Source organism: Lycorma delicatula, chromosome 3 (assembly GCF_047948215.1).
Source record: "Lycorma delicatula isolate Av1 chromosome 3, ASM4794821v1, whole genome shotgun sequence".
Lineage (NCBI taxonomy): Eukaryota > Metazoa > Arthropoda > Insecta > Hemiptera > Fulgoridae > Lycorma > Lycorma delicatula.
The window spans coordinates 2,109,158-2,133,343 of record NC_134457.1 but is presented as its reverse complement, the minus strand read 5'-3'; the positions used below and the strand labels follow the sequence as shown (position 1 = coordinate 2,133,343).

At 30.4% G+C, this 24,186-nt stretch overlaps 1 protein-coding gene across 5 annotated transcripts in view; it reads right to left on the bottom strand.

Moving 5' to 3' along the window:
- The window catches only part of l(3)76BDm (trafficking protein particle complex subunit 8 homolog l(3)76BDm), a 130,430-nt gene that overhangs the window by 31,753 nt on the left and 74,491 nt on the right, over positions 1–24,186 (bottom strand). For all 5 annotated transcript variants that reach the window (XM_075359351.1, XM_075359353.1, XM_075359352.1 and 2 more), the window contains 4 exons: positions 22,137–22,264; positions 16,478–16,680; positions 9,279–9,497; positions 5,932–6,248 (listed from right to left, as the gene is read on the bottom strand). In XM_075359351.1, coding sequence (XP_075215466.1) covers positions 5,932–6,248; positions 9,279–9,497; positions 16,478–16,680; positions 22,137–22,264 — 867 coding nt within the window. The remainder of the gene's footprint in view (positions 1–5,931; positions 6,249–9,278; positions 9,498–16,477; positions 16,681–22,136; positions 22,265–24,186) is intronic.

Sequence of the window (24,186 nt, the reverse complement as noted above, 5' to 3'; positions counted from 1 at the left end):
TTAGTCAGGTAGTGCTAAAAACCAGACAAATTTTCACCCATATGAAGGCCGGGTAACATTTATAAGATGGGAGCTCACTATTTTGAAACCTGTATTTTTCAGATCACTCAAAGTTTCAGATACTGACTAATCTGTTTCTCTGAAGAAATTACACTGATATTTTTTTCTAAATTGAATAGGCTTTAATTTTTATTTACTATTATTATTCTCACAAGCATGAGTTTAATAAAAATTAACACAGGGGGTACTGGCTAGATGGGAAGGGTGAGCAAAGTGAGCCATAACTGACTAAACACCCCCTAACCATGACAGGAGACGCAAGTAACCATATAGTGTGAGTGAAGCCACGATGGGGATGCTTTTATATATAATTAACAATTGAATAAGTTTAAGATAATGAACTTATTCCTATACAGAACACAATTAATTGCAATCCATTATATTTTGTACGCTTAAAATACAACCAGTGTTATAATACTTAATAATATAATAGTGCTTAGAGTTATTTTGCTACAAAAAAAAAAAAATAAATAAAAGCACTAAATAAAAATAAATGCATTTGATATGGTGGATCACAGTAAATTATTACAAATAATGTGGAATTATAGCATTAGAGGAGTGGCACATAGGTGGTTTGAAAGTTACTTATCAGGTAGGAAACAATTGTTAAAGTAGGAGAACAGATTAGTGAGTGGAGTTTTGTTAAAACTGGAGTACCTCAAGGAACCATGTTAGGCCAAATTTTGTTTCTCATATATATTAACAGCTTATGTGATGGAAGATTTAACGGTAAAATAATATTCTTTGCAGATGATACTGCGTTATTTTATCATGGTACATCTTGGTTAGAAAATAAAGGTGCTATGGAAGAAGATTTTCTCAAATTAAGGTTATGGTTCTCTAAACATGAAATGATTCTGAACACTCAAAAAACAAATTACATTAATTTCTCTCTAAGAAAATCTCAAGACTCTTTTAACTCGGTTACTTAGGTGTCTTCAGCGTCTTGTTTCACACAGTGCATGCCAAACATGTTCCCCCATACTTAGAGAATTTTCTACAAAATATTTGGGTATTCTCATAGATGAACAATTTTCCTGGAAACTCCACATAGACAGCTTAACGAAAAAGTTAAATAAAATTATAAGAATTTTTTACTTCCTAACTAATCTCTGCCCTCAAGAGATCAGTAGAAGTCTCTATTTTTCTTTGGTACAAAGTATATTAGATTATGGATTAACTTGTTACAGAGCGGCTTTTGATATAAACTTAATTCCCATTGCTACATACAAAAAAAAAATTATTTAAATAATTGCAAAACAAGCTGAAACTGAACGTTCGAGACAAATTTTTAATCTAAATATCTTCCCACTACAATATCTGTATGTATATAAAGTTTTGAATTTGTTTTACAAAAGAAGTGGTAGCAAACCAAAAGAAATTAATATATACCAACAATAGTTGAGATTTGGGCATGACTTTTCACATGCCAAAATCAAATTTTACTACATTTAATAAATTTTACATGTATTTTTCCCCAAGAATCTTTAATAAATTACCTACCTGTATTTACAAAAAACTCTCTAAACATTAAATTATTTAAAAGAAATTTGAAAAACTGGTTATCAACACTGTACAGTGTAAAGAGTGTTTACAGTGTTTATTATCAGTAATATTTGTATTCTAATGTTATATATTTAATTTTGTATTTTTTTTTTTTTTTTTTTTTTTGAGTAGCTTTTACCTTTATTATTACTAGTTGTTGTACAATAGGTTTTCTCAAATTATAGAATTCATGCCGATAAATCCATTATTATTTTTTTTTAAATATTTTTTATTTGCCTGCTCTGCTGTAAATTATGAACTACTAGTTTTAGTTTTTTTGGTTGAAAATAAGTTTTTAACAAAATTTGGTTGAAAATAAATTGGAGTATTTAGCTATGCATTGCCTATGGCTTTTGTTTCAGATTCTCAACTGAGATTCATTTTTTTTAAAGATTTTTGGTTTTTATAACATATTTGATTAATTTTTTTTTTTTGAAATTGGTTAATTGAAATGTTATATTAATTTTGTGTTACTGTTGTTTGTATCTGGGGTTTCCATAATTTATCGCAGGGGAAATTCTTTGTAAATTAGTGCTTTATACCGCTTTCCTTTTTATTATAGCTGTGTCTAGGGGACAATACTTGGATTTCATATTAAAATTAAAACTGTAAACTAATTTTTTAATTTTTGAAATATGTTTTTGCATTTGTTTTTAATTATGCGTAATTAATTTTCTGAGAATTTTATTTCAGTTAACTAAATTTCTAATTACAAATTGGTTTATGAATTCATACGTCAAAATTCAAAATCATATATTTAATTATTTTATAATAAAAAATATGCAATATATAAGTGAAAACAATTAATTTATTAATAAGTTAATTAATGTAATTTATTAATATTTTACTCGGTTATTATACAATATTTCATCTTTTCTTTCTATGAATTTCTAATTTTTACATTCATGATTATAATTACAAAACTTTTAAAAAAATTTCTTCATTTTTTTATTTTTTATTTATTAATTCACTCCTAAATTTTCAATAATGTTATCTAAATGAGTTTGTAATGTAAATTATGTAATTGAATATATTTAGCTTCAGGCTTACTTGAAATGTAATCCTAAGGTATACTTACTATTCACTAATTCAAAAGAGAGAACAAATTAAGGATAACTAAAATTAATGAAAGTAAAAATTGTAATTTCAAATACAGTAAATTTGTATACATTTTATGTTGTCCTTTAGCTTCCTGTAATTACAAGCAATACTGTGAGCAAGTTTTTAAATAGACCCCTTTGACACAAATACAAACTGAAATGAGCATTAAACAATCTATTACTTAAATAATTCAATTAAGAAAAAATAGTTTCTTAGTTTAATTATTAAGAGACTAAGATAAATTTAGAAGTGAGAACATATATTTAAAATATATTCTTACGAATAGTTAAAAATATTATGCAAGGTTATTATGAAAGGTTATTCAGAATATAATTTCTAAAGAGCTATTAAAAACGGTGAAGAATAAACTCATGTAACATTTTTATTGCTCTGAAGTAAAAATCGTATTCTATTTTTCTACAGTGCTCACACCCTTATTGAAACATTTATCATAGAGGGGCAAAAGAAGTTGTACCCCTTATCATAGAATGATGCTATCTGTCACATAAGCTACATGGCTTATGCTACAGACAACTTTTCTGACCTTGTTGTCAATGTGGAACTGACAACTGATGTGACAGTCACTTGATTCAAGGACTGGGCTGTACAGAGGATGATCAAACTGTTCCCAGCCAAAGGTTGTGAGGAATGGTGAAGAAAGGTTGTTGGATTGTAGTGGCAGTGTGTAGGCGAGCATTTTCCAATTCAATTTCTGAGACACAATTATGTGCAAAGTGAATGTGAAATTTCTGGAAAATGAACAGAAGGAGATGTGAAGATGAATTATCTGTTCCCTTTAATCTTATCATGAATTGCATACATCAAATCAACAGTAATCAAGGATGGTCATCTGCTCCATTCATCATGTATGTTATCGCATCCTTCATTTAACGATATCCATCTTCATATCACGAAAACATTCACTGCATTTTCTCCTTAAATGTTACAAATATGATAAAAAATTTTGACTGGTTTATTGTTCCTTGCATTCATGTAAAGGATCACAGACTGAATTTAACACAGTCTTAATTTTCTTTAACAATATAAAAACTCACTAAGAAGAGTACAGACCAGACGACTAATAAGAATGGCATCAACCCATTCTTAACACATCAAGTGACTCAATATGCATGCATAGAATCACAATTGTAGTGGTGCAGCGGCAATATTTAGAAATAAAACTTACTTTCTAGATATACCTCGTACTTTTAAAATAAACTAATAAATATGAATATAAAACAAATAAGGAAATATGAATAAAATAAATGCGGATGCCTAGGAATTAGTATTATAAAAACAATCTAAAGAGAAAATAAGAGAAGTATACATAAATTCAATAATTTTTAAAATGGTGAAAGTCATGGCAATAAATATGAACTTAAAACAATTTAAACATGAATTTAGTTTGGAATTAAAACCGTTGAAAAAGAAATCATTGGTTTTTAAATGAGCTAAACGTAATTAAACAAAAATAATTTTTCTGTACAAGCAGAGGCTATTCAAATATGTAACCTATGAACCTCACAAAAGTTTGATATAATTAACATTAAAAATGTAATAATTCTTTAAATTTAAAATACTATTTACAATAGACTTTGAAGGATTGGGAAGGAAAACAAATTATTACAAATATAAAAAGAAAAATGAATCGGCTAGGACACTGGTTGAGAAAAAACATATCTGTCGAAGACTGCAATTAAGAGAATAGTGGTTTGAAGAGAAAAACAGACGAAGTAGAAGTATCAGATGATAGATCCAATTAAGATCGGAGGAAGATGTAATGACACAATGAAATATGATAATACTTCATTATAACTTTATTATATCCACAATCAATAAAAGATATGTAATGGGTAATAGAAAAGAATTTTTACGATTTTAAGGAAAAGTGATTGAAAAACCGGAAGGTAAGAATTTTTTACTTTTTGTACATTTCACAAGGATCAGATACATATAATACAGTGAAAGAAAATGACTGGTGAAAGGAAATACGTTTAGAAAAGACTAGTGAATGAACTAATGGAAAAATTCTAAACCAGAGAAATAATTGTGGAATAGAAAATGTTAAGACTTGATGAAAATATTTGGTTTAAATGAATAATGAATTAAAAGTAAGTTGAACGGTAAGGTAAGAATTCACTTAAGAAAACAATCCAAAAACAACAAACTGAAAATATGCTATGGTAATATAAAGGTAATGAGATATGACAGAAAGGATGCATTAAATATTATTAAGGGCTATTCCAAACAAACTTCAACAAGCGTTGCAAATTAAACCAGTATCCAGAACAATGTAGCATGTACGATTGCCATTAACAGTCAATAATTTTGTTACATGCCTTTCTGCTGTTGATCAAATGCATACTTATTTACTTGACAGGCAAAAAAAAAACCAAAAAAACAAGCAGTACTGCAAAACCAGAAAATGAAGGTCATAGTGTTTTCAGACCACAGGAAAATTTTTCAGTCAGAATATTTGAAACCTCTAACCACAATTGCTTAAACATTTTATATGTAATGCTAAAAAAAAGCTTTGGTGGTCAAGCCGTACAAACATTACAGAATGCTTAAAAAGAGCGTTACCTTTCAGTATGATAATTTGCATTCTCAATCTGTAGGTCATAAAAGGCATTTACTTAAGCAAGTATGGAAAATTAATGCAGATACGCAAACGAAAATTCTTTCCTATATTAACTTTTTTCTCTATTTTTATCACGTCACTTTTATTTTAAGTCAATTTTGTTATAATCCTTATATTAAGATTAGAGAACATAGTAAATAAGAAGTTGAAAGAATTTTATTATTCTTTATAAAACAAACAAATGCTTATCAAATGTTTCGATGTTGAAGAAGAATTTTTTTTACGGGTTGGTAGTTAGGTATAAATAAGTATGTAAGTAAAATCAGCATTCTGGGTGTAAATAATAGGTAAAGTAGATAGCAGGAAATGTAATGGTTATAATTAAATGATACACAGAAGAAAGAAGTTTGTGGTAAAAATCTCTTAAAAGATATCATCACAGGAGTCAGATACATAATAACGCATCTACAGCTATCAATAGATAGATTACAATGTGAATGTGCATCACTAAAGATGAAATTTGTAAAAAGTATTTTCAGGATAAAAGATTAGGTTCTACTAAAAAGAAATGGGAAAGTTTATCAAACAGGTCAAATAAATCATAAAAAAATATATATAAAAATATATAACAAAAAAAAAGAAACCTTGGACGATTTTTCTCTTGACGTTTATATTCATAATTGCCTTGATAATAGAATAATAAATGAAGAAATGATGAGCCCTTAAGATCTGGAGCACGAAGTGACATTTGAACTGCTGCTGTCTGTTGCGGTTCTAATGGTGTTGATAAAGGTATTATACAGATACCACTGGGTCTTTTATCACCGATGGAAAAGAGGTGCGGTGTTGAAGAAACAACCATAATACGAGATACTGGGGTCGAGCCACAATTATGAAGTTCAACCTGTACTGACTGCAATTCACCACAAACTAGCTCGCTCCTTAAACCTTTAAATGTTACCTGAACAGAAAAAAAATCAATAAGAATATAAAAAAATGATCTAAAAAAGAATATTTTAATAACAAAAAGTTAACGTTTAGATCTATGATTTACATAAAAACTATTTACGTATAAGTGAAAGTTAGTTTCAATGATCTTGAAGTGTTATCATATTTACAAACTGCTGGATCCAGAATATCTACTGAATGTGAAAATTTAACAGAACTCTTATGTGTTGTGAAAGTAATATGCTACAATGTTTACAAATATAACCTGCACTAAAATCAGGGTAGAACTGAGTAGTATTGCTTCAGTAGGTACTAATAATTTGTATGTTTTCCTTGTAGTGCTAGTTTATTTCTGTTACATACTTCACACTCAGCTTGCTTTAGCCATTAAGAAATTTTCTATCGGTCTTCTCTGGTGGATCTTTACTAAGGTCTTTCCACACCAGTTTGTTATCGTTCTTTTATTTTCTACTTTTGAATACATCAAAAAGAAAATCCAATTTACGAAATTCTCAGCTGAAATTTGCATACTTTGTGGGTTAAACAATACACAAATACAGATTGTGAATTGACTGGTATATAAAGCATTTTGCACTGTATGGTTGTTACAGAAGATTACAAGGATCCCCCCAAAAAAGTCTGCAACTTTTCAGAGCTATATTCTATTAAGTTCTAATGAGCTGTCAGTCAGTTCAGATATTATTTTCCACTGCATAGTCTTACAATTACTTTCTTTAGATTTACAGTATCACTACTGTACTTTAACCATTCTCCTATGCAGTTGCTGAACTATAGCTCACTATATTATTTTGGATATCTAGCTGAGGCTCAGGTCTAAAATCCAGTTTCCTAATACAGAAAAACTTAATACGTTACATATTTAATTATAATTACAACTACAAAGTGAAGTATATTGAAATAAAATATTTTCTTATTGAACCCAACTTGATGAATAAGAAAACTCTTATATTTAAATTAATGCTTAGTTATTTTCACCATTTTTTCAACTGTTACTTATCCAAACTTGTTTAATCTGCTTGCAAATAACTTTGCTACTTTCCCTCGATTAATCATATAGCTTTTTCTGTATCTTAAAACCAAATACATATGTAGGACTTATTCTACAATAAATCTCATATACTGTGATAAATAAATCCCAAAATTAAAAAAGACTGACTAAAATACACAATAACAAAGCCTAATCTTAATTTAGTTCGTTAATACTTAACATTATTAAATGCAGGTAAAACTTTGTGTAAATGGTATGTCACCAAACATAAACTTCTAAAATGAACAAAACCCAAATTACACCCTAAGTTGCTTGTTGATTTCAATTTTGTGCATTACTCTTTGTTGTGCAGTATAAAGACATTTATTTATTTAACACTCCAAAGAACTTCAAGGTAAATATTTATCATTAAATTTAGTTTTCCAACTACAAAAATTTTCAAGATCCAGCTTTTATTATATTACTTCATACTATTTCCTGAAACACTTACGAAAAAATGGATCTATTCAGTCTTTTTTTTGGCAAAACATATTTTAAGTTAGATAAAATGAAAGTAACTAAGAAAAATTATATAAATCAGCGACAGGAAATTATTTTTTGAAATAAATAAAAAAAAAAACCATACCGTTTTCAATAAAAAAACAAACCAAATTTCACAACTGAGTTTTAAAAATTTACTTCAAAACATTTTCAATCATCCATAGCGTTGGGAAGTGCAATTCTCGCTTTGATCTAAACTAATGTTGCTGCTGGAGATTAAAAAAAAAACACACCACCAGTCACTGTAGTTAATTAATTTTATATGATTATTCCCAGTCAGTATGACTGAAAATATTTTGAAATTAAGTTTTTAACAACAGAATGGCTGCCATAACATTTTTGGTTTCTGTCTCCTGAGGCAATGAAATGTTTTGCAAAGAAATCACATTGTTATGCATTATTTAAATTCTTTAACACATCCTGAAACATCAGTAATACTATTAATAAAGATGAGTAAAAGAAAAATATGAGTACCGTATATGGTACTCATGGCATGCCGGAGAATTTAGTGAGTATCATATATGGCACTTACATCTGAGAAAAGTATGAGTCCGTATATGGTGGTACTCATGGCTTCAGTCAGGCTTTATTTTCCAAATACTTAGTATTACTTTTAAATTATTATTATGATTATTATTATTTTTGTCTAAAACAATTTCATCACTTTCTTTTTATTATTACTAATTTTTTTTTGCATTTTTTTTCTTTAATTTACATTACATAATTTTTACATTTTTAAAATTACAAAAATAATGCTACATCATATTTTTAGTTTTCATTCTTTACGATTTACTTTTCTTAATGCATTTTAGAATTTATTATCTTTTATCACTGATGTGTTATTTAAAATAGTATTTAAATATTGAAATATTACTAGTGAAAAAACTGTTTAATATTCAATGCATGAAAATAGTATATGGTCTTACTATACACTGGAGACATAAGACAACATTTCTAATTTTTGTGAAAATTTATCTTTCACATATCACTCAGCCAATATTTTCTGCTGCTTCTAAAAAAACAAACTCTTGGCAATTAGTAAGGACTACATGTTAAATTTACTCAGTTACTCTATACTACATATAAATAATATGTAATATATTTTTTAGGAGGAGGCTTCGTCAACAGCAATTCCTTAGAAGTGTCATATACGCTAAGCAATAGAGTAATATAATGACATATTTTTCAATAAATATCGCTAATTAATCTTTAAATATTTTATTGAACGAATGTTCTAAAAGAAAAAATAAAAGCATGATTTTTTTTTTTAAATCTGACTATCATATGGTACACACAGCATAAAGGAGGAATTTAATGAGTACCACATATGGTATTCATGGCAGTCAACCTGTTAAAATTTTTTTATTATAAAATCTGGTTCTGTCCATTATGGCAAAAGATTATATTTTTAAATTAATATCACTACTGCTTGTCATGGACAAAAACTAAGAAAATTTAAAATAAACATCATGAAAAATAACAAAATACCAATACCCTTAAACAAGGAGTAGAGTCGATAACAGTTAACTTCAGTCGATTATCAATTGAAGCATCAGGAGGTCTATGATCTTTTGGTGCACGAGAGGAAGGTCGAGGAGGCACTACAAGATGCTGACGACCTTCAACTGTGTTCACTCCATCACCATGCAAACTGTAACCTAATCCAGTTATTCTAAGCTCTCCTACTTGCCTCGGTGTAACTTTTAAAACAACCTAAAACAAATACAATAAAATTAGAATACATTAAAAATAATGCATACTTAGTAATTAATCAATAATACTGCACAATCACAGACACGATATTTCAATAACTCCTAGCTGATCTCAATAAAAGCATAAAAAAATTAAGTAAAAAATTAATTATTTATAGTATAATAAAAATTTCTGTTAAAATTAGCAGAACAACTTTTAAAAAAATGAAATACCAGTTTGTCAGTATACTAAATTACATCAGAGTGAAAATATTTTTCAATACAGTAGGGATGGAGAAACAAATTTTATTTTTAAAAAACTACTCATCATAATTTTTACCACCATAAAATAATGGGTGATAATGTGAATTTTGATAAGAAGAGAGGTAAAAGTGTTCAAAATGACTTTATTCTTTTGCATAAGTTTATCAAAGTAACACAAGGGTGGTAAAAAAAAAACTAAAAATTGTATTTTCCTTGTTTTTATAAAACTATGTAAAACAACCTTCTTGTTATCTAAATAAGTTCTTGAACTAATGTGCCAAACAACACGTAGTTTAGTATATATTACAATATTTTTTACAAAAGTTTAACACTTCAAAATCAGGATTTTTTTTGTTAGCCAAACTACAAAGTGTTATGAATACAAAAAATTAAGTTATTACATAGAATCTGCTGCTGAGCTTCGAAAACATGAAAATTACAAAATAATCAACAAAATAAGACATTTTTCAAAATGCATGGAAAACTGGAAAAATCCTACCCAACTGGAAAAAAGTGTTGATCCATCCACTAACTACACAAAAAAAGTCAATAAAACAGAAATTAACAATTAATTATGAAGGGATGTCACTTCTACCAGTAAAAAATAAAATCCTCTCAAAAGCACTATTAAACAGAACAGAAAAACAACTGGACCCACAGGTAGAAGAATAACAAGGCTTTAGAAAAGGTCGCTCCTAAACAGAAGAGATTCTTAATTTAAAATCTACTGCATACCTCAAACTGAGAGTCAAGAACTATGTAGTCACCTACGGTAACCCACCGGCTTGGTCTAGTAGTGAACTTGTCTTCCCAAATCAGCTGATTTGGAGGTCAAGAGTTCTGGCGTTCAAGTCGTAGTAAAGTCAGTTATTTTTACACGGATATGAATGTAAGATCGTGGATACCGGTGTTCTATGGTGGTTGGGTTTCAATTAACCACACATCTCAGGAATGGTCGAACTGAGAACTTGAGACTGTACAAGACTACACCTTCATTGATATATATAATCTTCATTCATCCTCTGAAGTATTATCTGAAAGGTAATTACCGGAGGCTAAACAGGAAAACGTCACCTATGGTAACTTTAAAAAAGTGTACAATTTAATCGATAGAGAAGTCCCATTTAAAATCCTAGAGGACTGGAAAATAAAACAAGAGAACTCATCAGACAAACATTAACAAATACTCACTTCAAAACAAATTTCTGAGAAGTAATCTCAAAACATTCAAGATAAAGACTGTGTAAGACAACTCACCTCTCATTTCTAACTGTGTACTGGAAAAAGTAATATTAAAGAATGGAGGAAAAAAGTGGATGAATTCAACCGTTGACAAAATCAGACATTCAGTCTGATTTAACCAAAAACTTCTAATCTATAAAATACAAACAATACTCGGAAAGATCCTAGGAGCCATCAAAGACAAAGAAGAATACAAAAGAGACAATAATAAACTCAAACCGAATGTAAAGAATGAACTCTTAACAGATTGACAAATAGGCTGTTTACAAATTTTTTAAATCTAAAAGAAAATACAACCAGATCAGAGAAATTGAAGTTGTGGAAGAACTGAAAAAAAATATAGAAAAACATCAAAGAACAAACACTGAGAATGAAATTACAAAACATCATAGGTTTCAAGAAGGAACAAAAAACAATGGCAGAAGTATACACGGACAGAAGAAAATACACCTGGACATGTTGGAAAAGATGCGGAAGAAAAATAAACTGAAAAGTGAATTACTTGAAATAATGTAGTCCTCATAGTGGCAAAAATAAAAAACAATCAATAAAACGATTTTTTTATTCTGTGACTGAATAAGGAACACAGTTATTTTAATGGAGAGGAAATGAAATAGATGAAACATCAAGGAAGGGAAAGCTGCCAGATGTGATTGAATAGGATTAAACCTAAGGCAAGTTGATCTAAATTACTTCATCATACAATAAACTGAATTAATTTCATGAAAAAGACAGAACCTTTGAAAAATAATGATAAAAATGGTAATAAATTCCTGTTGTTAATAAAATGTAATTAATTATTTAGAATAAGTATATACTCTTTGATTTAAAACTAAAAAATAAATTTTTGACATCAAATAATAATAGTAGAAACAAATCTCTGACTTGCCAAATAATAGATTAAACCCTGGGAAAAAATCATGTATATACTGCTACTCTACATTTCAATAAACTGCCCAGTACATACAAAGTAAAATCAGTCTAAAGAATGCAATAAAACATACACTGCTGAAGAATAAAATAAAATGTACATTACTAAGAATAAAATAAAAAATTGTGTTTTAATGCATTAGATCGAAAATGATGCATTTTAAGTAAATAATGGAAAAAAGAGAAAAGTACTTAGTAATTAGAAAACAGATTTTTATTTCATTATTTCATTATAAATGTATGTATATATATATATATATATATATATTAATGTTCTTGTGTTTTGTAAATTTTATATCCAGGTCTGAGATCATATCACAGAGTCTAACCTTCAGCAGAACTAATTCACCCTACTTATAGAGGTGCATCATGTTACATTTAAGTAACTAAATCAACTGAATTAAATTTTTTGACTGTAAAAGATGTTTACGTTTTTTTAAGGAATTCCACTAAAACCCTAATACTGAAAAAGAATAGAATTAAAAAAAAAAAAATATATTTCACACGTTAACTATGGTATAACACTAGCCAAATCAAACTTATTCAAAAATAACTTTTTGCTCTAACAAAGCCATGTTACACAGCTATGCCTGAAAACTTCTCACAAAAATTTCTAAACTGTTAAAAATTTACTACTAAAACAGAATTTATCTAAGTTTGCTCAGTGCTTTCAATAGCAAATTAGTAGTAATCAAATAGGCAAATACAAAGTTTAACTTCCTTTAATCTAGATATAATTGCACCCAATATCAAAGCAAAAATCAACTTTGATGAATTATTAATACTAATAAAAATAAGCAAAAAGCCTATTTTTTAAAAGTCTAATCAGCTGACTTGAATCAGTCATTATTCAGATATTCATAAACAAAGAAACACACTTGTATAGATTAATTTAACTTTCTTTTTTAAGTTATAAAACTTTCAAGTTGCTTGAAGCAGTCTTGAAAGCTGGTCAACATCAACTTTTAGATTTCAACTTATTATAATCAATACTGGAAAAATTAATGGAAGCCCGAACAAGTACTCCAGATTTGAATTGTATGCCACTATTTTGTTGTTGGACTGGCACTGTCCTAAGTTCTGTTATCCGTTTGTAGTAAATCATGATGGAGTGCTGTACAATGGAACAAGTTTTAATTGTTAAAACTTATTAGAAGAATGGTGTGTTATACATATACTGTTCAAAAGCTTCATGCAATCCTCAGATGCCACAATGCGCCTAATGAGACAATACTTTGTAAGCTAATCAAGAAATTTGGAGCTATCGGTTTGATTGCAAACATTAAAATAGCTGAGCACTCTCATTTTAGTCGGTCTGTTGATAACATTAAAATTGTGCATGGAAGTGTTAATGCAAGTCCAACAAGATCCATTTATCTTCTTCTTCACCATAATTGAGCATTACGAAGCTTTAAGAAGCTACTTAAAATGAATTCTGGTGAAAGGTTTCCAAATATACGGGTACAAAAATCAGTTAACAATTAAAATCAACTGATCGTTAGCAAAAGTTAGCTGAATAATGATTTGATCGCTTTGCGTAATGGTTTTTAGAGGCAAAATGTGGATAATGATCTTTCAAAGAAAATCATCTTTAGAGGTAAGTAGCTTCATTAACAAACAAAACTGCTCCATTTGGGAAACAGAAAACGTAGAAGAAATTCATGACAAGATGATGTACCCACAATGAGACACTCTTTGGTGTGGATTTTGCTTGTAGTTTCATGGAATGACCAGACCTTAGTTTTTCAAGCTGAAGATGGAAATGCTATAACAGCGAATGGAGAACAATAAATTATTTTTAATATATTTACAAACTTTTTGTGGTCTTATTTAACAGTGCTGCTATTGAACAATCGCTGTTCCAGCTGAATGGTGTCACCTGCCAAACTCCCGATAGCATGATTGCCTTAATGCATGAGAAATTCCTGGACCAGGTCCTTTCACGAAAAGGAGACCAGAACTAGTCAGTGAGGACATGTGACCTGACACCATGCAGATTCTTCCTTTAGTGAAATCACAAATTCATGAACACAAACCACGAATGTTACCACATCTCTTGGAGGAAATTTGATGTCAAAGGCCTAATTGAAGACCAAATCTAAGAAAAAGTCATAACTGTTTGACCAAATCGAGGAGAAAGTTAAGTAAAAAAGGAATCACAAATTTCATTGATAAGAATGATTAGAAGCAGAGCAAGTCGTGGGGGGACATATGTCGGTTATTGTTTTTCATATATAAAACCACAATATGTATCCTTTGCAATGATTTAAAAATGTATGTTATTTTATGAAAATAAAATAATATATTTACATGTTTAAATCCAGCTTTCTTATTGGGACACTCTTCAGTATGTGATTAAAAGTTTAGTCAGAAATGTTAGGTGTTTAAACACAATCTCTATTTTGAAGAATATACATTGCTTCAAAGCATTCTTAGCTGGTTACAATTTTTCATGAATAAATCAAGTAGATTCACAATAAGCCATGCTCTTTTAAATTTTTAATATCCATTAATATTAAGTTAAATGCTTTTAGCTACTTAGAGGACAAACCTTATTAATTCTTTAGTACAGATATGGAATTTACTTACTTATATCATTCCAGCTAAAATTCATGTTATTAATAAATTTAAAATGATTTATGAATGTAGAAAATACAAGAATGCTAGTAATGAAGAAAGTAAAAGGAAGTATCGACAATTAAGAAATACTGTAAACAGGAAGTGCAAACTAGCGAAAGAAGAGTGGATTAAAGAAAAGTGTTCAGAAGTGGAAAGAGAAATGAACATTGGTAAAACAGACAGAGCATACAGGAAAGTTAAGGAAAATTTTGGGGTACATAAATTAAAATCCAATAATGTGTTAAACAAAGATGGTACACCGATTTATAATACGAAAGGTAAAGTCGATAGGTGGGTGGAATATATTGTAGAGTTATACGGAGGAAATGAATTAGAAAATGGTATTATAGAGGAAGAAGAGGAAGTAAAGGAGGATGAAATGAGAGAAACAGTACTGAGATCTGAATTTAAGAGAGCATTAAAAGATTTAAATGGCAGAAAGGCTCCTGGAATAGACGGAATACCTGTACAATTACTGCACAGTGCAGGTGAGGAACCAATAGATAGATTACACAAAATGGTATGTAATATTTACGAAAAAGGGGAAGTTCTGTCAGACTTCAAAAAGTGTTATAGTCATGATACCAAAGAAAGCAGGAGCAGATAAATGTGAAGAATACAGAACAATTAGCTTAACTAGTCATGCATCAAAAATCTTAACTAGAATTCTATACAGAAGAATTGAGAGGAGAGAGGAAGAAGTGTTAGGAGAAGACCAATTTGGTTTCAGGAAAAGTATAGGGACAAGGGAAGTAATTTTAGGCCTCAGGTTAATAGTAGAAGGAAGATTAAAAAAAAACAAACCAACATATTTGGCATTTATAGACCTAGAAAAGGCATTCAATAACGTACACCGAAATAAAATGTTCAGCATTTAATAAAAATTAGGGTGCAAATACAGAGATAGAAGAACAATTGCTAACATTTACAGGAACCAAACAGCAACAGTAATAATTGAAGAACATAAGAAAGGGAGTCCGACAAGGATGTTCCCTATTCCCGTTACTTTTTAATCTTTACATGGAACTAGCAATTAATGATGTTAAAGAACAATTTAGATTTGAAGTAACAGTACAAGGTGAAAAGATAAAGATGCTACGATTTGCTGATGATATGGTAATCCTAGCTGAGGGTAAAAGGGATTTAGAAGAAACAATGAACGGCATGGATAGTTCTTGCGGTAGTCCTATGCAAGAACTACCGCATGAAAATAAACAAGAACAAAACAAAAGTAATGAAATTTAGTAGAAATAACAAAGATGGACCACTGAATGTGAAAATAGGAGGAGAAAAGATTATGGAGGTAGAAGAATTTTGTTATTTGGGAAGCAGAATTAATAAAGATGGACGAAGCAGGAGCGATATAAAATGCCGAATAGCACAGACGAAACGAGCCTTCAGTCAGAAATATAATTTGTTTACATCAAAAATTAATTTAAATGTCAAGAAAAGATTTTTGAAAGTATATGTTTGGAGTGTCGCTTTATATGGAAGTGAAACTTGGACGATCAGAGTATCTGAGAAGAAAAGATTAGAAGCTTTTGAAATGCGGTGCTATAGGAGAATGTTAAAAATCAGATGCGTGGATAAAGTGACAAATGAAGAGGTATTGCGGCAAATAGATGAAGAAAGAAGCATTTGAAAAAATATAGTTAAAAGAAGAGACAGACTTATAGCCCACATACTAAGGCATCCTGGAATAGTCGCTTTAATATTGGAAGGACAGGTAGAAGGAAAAAATTGTGTAGGCAGGCCACGTTTGGAATATGTAGAACAAATTGTTAGGGATATAGGATGTAGAGGGTATACCAAAATTAAATGACTAACACTAGATAGGGAATCTTGGAGAGCTGCATCAAACCAGTCAAATGACTGAAGACAAAAAAAAATGATTTAGAGGTAATTAAAGTTTACATAAATTTAATATAAAATATTGGTTATTCTTACTTTTTTAGTTGAATCAGATTCAATAATAAGATTGTTTAGTATCTGAGATACTGCAGCAGGATTTGGACTAACAGTAAGTTCAGGTTGATTATCTTGACATAAACCACCATCAGCAGGAATAAAACTCCACAACAATCTAACATTCTGTAAGTTGAGAGGTATATGTAACGGATTACCCATATTAACACTAACACTAACCACTTCTGTAAAAAAAAGAGAAAAGATGAATAACTAATAAAAACCAAGTTATCATAAAAAAACTTTATGAAAAACCTTTGTATAGCCATTTAAAAAAAAAAACAATTTAAAACAAATTAATCTAGGAAAGAAATGTAAATATAAGGTTGATAAATGATTACTATTTTATTACTATTATTATAACACACATTCAAGTGTTATAATAAATAACACATTTATTATTAAAAAAGTACAAAAGGCATCACAAATTTCATTGATAAGAATGATTAGCAGCAGAGCAAGTCGTGGGGGACGTATTGTTCACTTATTATTTTTCTTATATAAAACCACAGTATGTATCCTTTGCAATGATTTAAAAATGTATGATTTGTTAATCATAACAAAAATTAGCAATCAGCTTTCATTGTAGTACCCAAAACTTTGGTTAACATAAATATTTCATTAAATATCTTAAGTATTAATTTATTTTAATATATTTTTTAAAAAAGAGATACAAAAAAGTTATATTAACTATTTAAACAAATATTTGATAGAATAATTGGTAAACTGAATGTGTTTATTTTGTTTTGAAACAGATTTTTTGGTATCATTATACTGCTCTAACAAAAGTCATATACAGATGATGCAGCATAGTAACATAATTACGTGCGTATCTGGCATTCATCATAAACTGATTTAATGAAAATTACATTTTAGAATTCACACGTACTGAAAATAAGTATAATAACAAAATAAAAATAAAATTTATTAATAGAAAAAATACGTAAATTACCAAACAACAATCAACACTGTCAACTTTTCCAGGAAAGAAGTATGTTGTTCCAAAACTACAAAGAAAAACACCAACATGTATTTATACAAAAAAAAAAAACACTAACAAAGCGCTAGTGAAGTTTATCATTGTCTAAAAGCTGTTTGGTGTTGAAATTGGATTGGTGATCAAAGTGTAAGTAGATGGGCGATAAAACTTTGTGCATCAGAAACTGGTAAAGTGAAAATTGAGGATGAACCTCACAGTGGTCGATCAGTTTCTGTGACTAATGAGAAAAACAAGATGGATGAATAGTTTCAAAATAACCTTTGTACTACACAACAATGCATTGCAACACAGATAGACACATTGAAAGAATACGTAAGAAACATTATTAGATGGCTGAAGCAATAATATCTGTTGTATGTTACTATGTAAAATCTGTTTGTGATGGGTGGTGTGCAAACTACTCTAATAGAAAAGAGTAAACAAAGAGAGGAATGCTGCAAACAGCTTCTGAAATGTTATTGTGACTAGGGATATAACTTCCTTTTCGATAGACCAGTATCTACAGCACTTAATTTTTGAAAGAAAATGATGTAATGATGCTTTTCAGCATATCATTACTACCCAGAAGAAAAACAGCAGAACATGGAATATCAGTACTACGGTTCGTTACAATAAAAAAAATTCAAAACACAACCTTCTGTTTACAGTGTTTTGGGATTCCAAACATGTGTACATGATAAACTACCTGGAAGCTGGGTTGGCAGTAAATTCCATGCGATACATAGAGACATTAAAATGTCTTAGGAAATATATGTATTAAGTTTGATAATCCATGGAGATGATAATTCTTTAACACGATGATGCTTGGCCAATACCAAGATGCTTGGAGCGACTCCACAATCTCTATACTCACCGATTTTGGTGCCCTGCACTACTCCTGATTCAAGTAATTTTTTTAATGATTTCTACTGTTCCAAAATGGTGTCCCTTTGAGGTTTTTTTAAAGTAGGGAACAGGAAAAAGTCACAGGGACTGAACTCAGGTGAATTAGGGTGGTTCAGGAACTACAGGAATGTTTTTCTTTGCCGAAAACTCATTAACTGAGAGCCCAGTGTGACAAGGTGCATTATCGTGATGCAGCATCCATCCAGATAGGGGTTCGATACTACCGGGTGTCAAATGGGCAGAGTCCCGTCTGTCAAGCTAATTTGCATTCATATAAAAAACCAGTAAAAGAGCATCCATCCAGTTGTCTTTATGGTTGGTCTCACACAGACAACTCTTTTCCACATTCTTTCAAAAAATTCTTGGTAAACATATTGATTTACAGTCTGTCCTGAAGGAAAAAGCTCCTTATGGACAATGCCATTACTATCAAAGAAACAAATTAGCACGGTTTTGATTCTTGATTTGCTCATTTTTTGGACATGAGTTTGAAGTGTGCCACTCCTTGCTCTGGCGTTTTGTTTCAGGGTCGTACTCAAATATCCCAAATTCATCAACAGTAATAACATTTTTTAGAAAGTCAGGATCAGTTTCAATTTGCTCTAGAAGATTACGGCACACTTCCACCCTGTTGTTTTTCTGTTCAATAATGAGGCTTTTTGGGACCAATTTTGCACAAATTTTTTCATGTCGAATTCATTAGTCAAAATTTGATGGACTATACAGTACGGTTCAAATTCAATTATTGTGCAATCATTCTGACAATTAATGGCTGGTCATACTGTATCAAATCTCTGATTCGCTCAACACTGTTGTCACTTTTTGATACTTATGGTCTTCCAGAGTGTGGATCATCTGCAACTGATTCCCTGGCCATCTGAAAATGATTTAAACCACCTAAAAACTTGGGCTCATGATAGAGCATCATCTTCATACACCCTTTTCAGTTCTGAAAAGGTTTTAGTAGCATTCTCATCAAGTTTAACACAAAACTTGAGGGCACAATGTTGCTTATAATTAGCATCACTCATTTTTATAACGCACAACAAAAACTCATTCCACAAAAAATTTGTTTATGCTTCACATGGCAACAATACACTAAAAATATTAATACCTAATATAAATCAGCTGTTCATATAACCAAATGTTTACTAGTAATTTTACAGTGTTACCACTTTGGTTGCCAAAAAAACTAGTCTACTTTATTTACAGACATCGTATTTATTCCTTTGGTAAAATACGATTTCTCAAGCTCTGCAAAACAGGCATCTATCTCAGCTATGACTTCATCAATTAAGGCAAATCTTTGCCCCACCAAGCCATTTCTTCAAATTCAGTAACAGTAAATAATCACTTGGAGTTAAATCTGGCAAATATTGTGCATTTGGAAGCAATTTGAAGCGCAGTTCATGAATTTTAGTAGCAGCAACAGAAGATGCGAGTGCAGGTGCATTGTCATGGTGAAAAGCACTTTTTTCTTGCCCAGATGTGGATGTTTGGTCTTAATGGCCTTGCTCAGTTGCTCCAACAATGCTCTACAATATTCTTTCGTGATTGTTTTTCCTTTTTCCAGATAGTCTATGAGCACCACACCATGAACATCCCAAAAAACAGTGGACAATACTTTTCCTGCTGATTGAACACTCTTCCTCTTCTTTGGAACACTTCCATCGGTTTTGACCCCTTGCTGGGCTGCTGCACTTCATCTCAGGGCTGTAATAATGAATCCACATTTCATTAGCAGTAATGAAACATAAAAATTCAGCTGAATTACAGTTGAACATGTCCAAACACTGGTGAGAAATGTTCATTCAAGAGCGTTTCTGGTCAATCATTAACAAACGTGGCACCCATCGCACTGATAGCTTTCTCATACTCAAATGCTCATGTAAGATGTTGTGAGTGCGGTCTACTGATATTTTTGCAATCTTTGCAAGCTCATGTATCTTTAATAGTTGATCTTTTAATACCTCATTGTGGATTTCTGTAATATTTTCATTGGTCTTGGCGATTGCAGGGCGTCCTGAATGCTCATCATCAAAGATGGAGGTTCAACCATGTTTGAATTCAGCTGCCCATTTTTTTTTACCGTCAAAAACGACGGAGAAGATTCATTTAATGTTGTGCAACTCCTTTTTTATATCTGTTGGGTTTAAACCTTTAACAATAAAATATTTTATACTGCTCGGATTTTGATTTTATTCATTTTGCACAAAACAACAACACTCATCTACTACCTCATAACCACAACAATTAAATACCTGAGAAGACATGTTGTAAACTATTTAGTATGCCATCTAATGAATATTAACTACTATTAACTACAAATCACCATTTGGACCTACTAGCGGTATCTCTGTATCAGGCTGCAGACTTCTGAACCACCCTTGTATTCATGTAAAAATTTAGAAAAAAATTTCATAAAATGTATAATAAATATTCTACTTGAATTTAAAAAAAATTTTAAAAAAATATTTACAACATATTTCTTTTTGTATTTTCTTTTATTCTGAATCATCAGTCAGTTAATAGGTTTGATGCCATTCTCCGTACTTTTTATTCTGAGCTGATCTTTTTATCTCAACATATTTAATACAGCCTACATCCTTCATTATATTTCATATATTTAATCATTGCATTCCCCTACAGTTTTTATCATATGCATGTTCCTCCATCACCAAATTAACAGAAGTTGCATATCTTAATATATGGTCTACACAGTCTACAGGCTACACAGTCTACATGGTAGACTGTGTAGTTTGTCTCTTTACTAGATTCTCATACAATTTTTTCTATTCTCACATTCGCTTTTAAATACTTTTTTCTACTAAAATTTTATCGATCCATACAATTTTCAACATCCTTTGTAACAATACACTTCAAAAGTCTCTAATTGTTTCCTTTATGTTTTTCATATTACTGATGTTTCACAATTAAGCGCTACACTCTAAACAAATATTTTCAAGAACTTTACTCCAATTCATAAATCTATTTTTGATATATTAGAAGATTTCTTTTTTGCATGAACATTCTCTCTGCTTGTACCAATATACTTTTGATATTTCCATTAGTTTGTTCATTCTTTGTAATTTTACTACCTAAGTGACAAACTTTTCTCCCACTTTTGGTATATTGTGTTCCTCTAACTTAACATTTAGTTTTCCATTATCATCTTTTTTGTTCTTTTATATTGTTTACTAAACATAAATATTTCTTTGATATGTACCATTATTGTGATAACTTCTCTCAAAGTACAGCTACATCATTCTAATTATAAAAATGATGCAACTCTTGATGCGAGAAAAAAATTCTAAGAATGAAATGGAGACTGGATCAAAATTGGGGCAGCTGGATTCAAATCTCCAATGTTAAGCTTTAATCACTTAAGCTATTGAACAATCATAAAGAACACATGAAGGGAAAATAAGTTAAAATTAAAATATCCATTATGACAACCAAATCTATTTCAATGGAATGCAAAGTATAATTATTACTACCCCACCTCAATGTTACAGTTATACATACTTTTACAATGCAATGTCGTAAAGGTGCTCTTTACAAAAAACCTTTTTGATTTTTGAACACACGCCCAGTAAATTTTTTATCAACTAATAAACAAATAAAAAGAAAGAATTTAACAATGTTATATATCTTTTACATTCCTTATATTCCTAAGTATTCAAGAGATGTTAAACAAATGAAAAACCAAATAAGAATATAAAATAGAAAAAAACTTTCTAAATGAAACATACATACCATTTACATATGTCATCGGTGAATTTGAATTATTAGTTGTATTATTTAGAAGTTCAATAGTCGGTTTAAATATCATAGGATGGCCTTCCAAAGCAAATCCAACGACCTTTTCTTCTAACTTTGACCATCTAATTTATAAAAAAATCAAAAAACTATTATTATAAAAATCAAAATCTGTAAGATTATTAAAAGTGAACAAAAGATAAATTTTAGGGATCAACTTGCATGTAAAACATTCAAAAGTATTGTAACAGGTAGAGAAGCTTCAAGAAGAAAAAAGAAGAAATGACAAAGGAATTCTTTCTAGAAAGAATTTATAGAAAAGCATAGAAGATGTGAACAGTAGAAATTATTATGCTTCAACAAACAAAAGAGTGTTGGGTACTGGTGCTGCAGGTCAGCCCCTGGGTCCAGAGATATAAATACTGCCGAGGACCAGCGAGTCCTCAGTTTCCATTCAGTATGCAATAAATGTGTGGAAAGTGTAGCTGGGAGCATTTGGAGCGAGTATCAGATAACAACCAAGCAAAGATTGCATCACAAGTATTCCAATTTTGGACAGAGGTGAAACAGAAGTTTGATCATTTCTTTGTTAAAGGGGACAAAGTGACATTATTAATTTATAAAAGTGTAAGCTAGTGAATAATTCCTGCACTTAGTGAATTGTTGATTATGTGAATCTCTTCTTAATTCTATATCAGTTTCTATTGGTTATTGAAAACTTTGTATTAAATCAGAATTCTATTTTGATATTTATAATTGACCTATTTGAGTACGTTATAATTTTATATAAGAGTAGATAAATTATACAGCAAGTGTTTTTATGTGTGGTATTTCTCAATATCCTTGTCGAATCGACATTTAAAAAAAAAATTAGCTGGATAATAATGTACAAACTCTAAGCAAATATTTACTCCTTTCATTGTGTACAACAAAAGCTGGCAGTTATAGTAGTAAAATCAGTGCTGCCACTGATGTCATACTAAAGTAATTTTCTATTCCAAACACAAAATGACAAAGAAGTGAAGTAAATCAGAATTAAGAAAATTTCATAGAGATTTTGAAAAAAAAACAATGAAATAGGATAGGAAAGGTCAATGGAGAAAATACGATTATAAAAATTCACTAATAATATACATTTGGATGGAAATGATCAATCATTGGATTAATATTAAAATAACATTAACATTTCAGTTTAAGAGGAACAGTATTGATGACAAACACAAATTGTTTTCAAACACAGTATGTTTGAAAAGTTCCCAAACTAAAATTCTGTAGTCGATACAAGTAGCACCATCTCTGGGACAACCAAGCAGCTATGTAGTACGATGTCTGATGAGTGTGTGTACAAAATTTCATCACATTTCGTCAGTCCATTCCTGAGTTATATTCAGCCACGTAAGTTGTGTTTATGTAATCTTGTGCAAGCTCGTGACATGGAACAGAGAAGTGCAATCAAATTTTGTGTTCGACTTCAAAAATCTTTCGCTGAAACTTATTCTATAATACAGCAATTATTTGGTTATGAAGCCACATCTCATACTATAACATACTTGTGGTGGAAGCAGTTTGAAGATGGTAGAAAGTTGGTGAATGACGAACGAAGGAGAAGGCTAAGGCTGTCAGCAGCTGTTCATGACAAAAACGTTGCAAAAGTGCGCGTGCAACTGGTCAAACTGTGAATTCTAAATTCTAGTAATGAAATGCCTGAAGTGTCGTATTCATAGAATCTGGGCCCGAGTACCGGGATCTGGGCAATTGCGACACTCTTGCATGACAATGCCTTGACGAACATAGTGAGTTTTAATACGTTATTATACCGCAAATCAAATCAAAGTCTTATTACCCCCCTCGCACTATTCACTCGACTTGGCTCCAGCAGACTTGCAGATGAAAGACAGTTTTTTCGACGACATTCCGGCCATCCAAAGGGCTTGCACTAAGCAGTTGAAGGTGATCCCACAAAGTGATTTCTCCAGAGCGTTTGACAGGCTCTACTGACGAGTGTATAACTAGAGAAGGGTTCTATGTAGAGTGATGTGAGTAAATT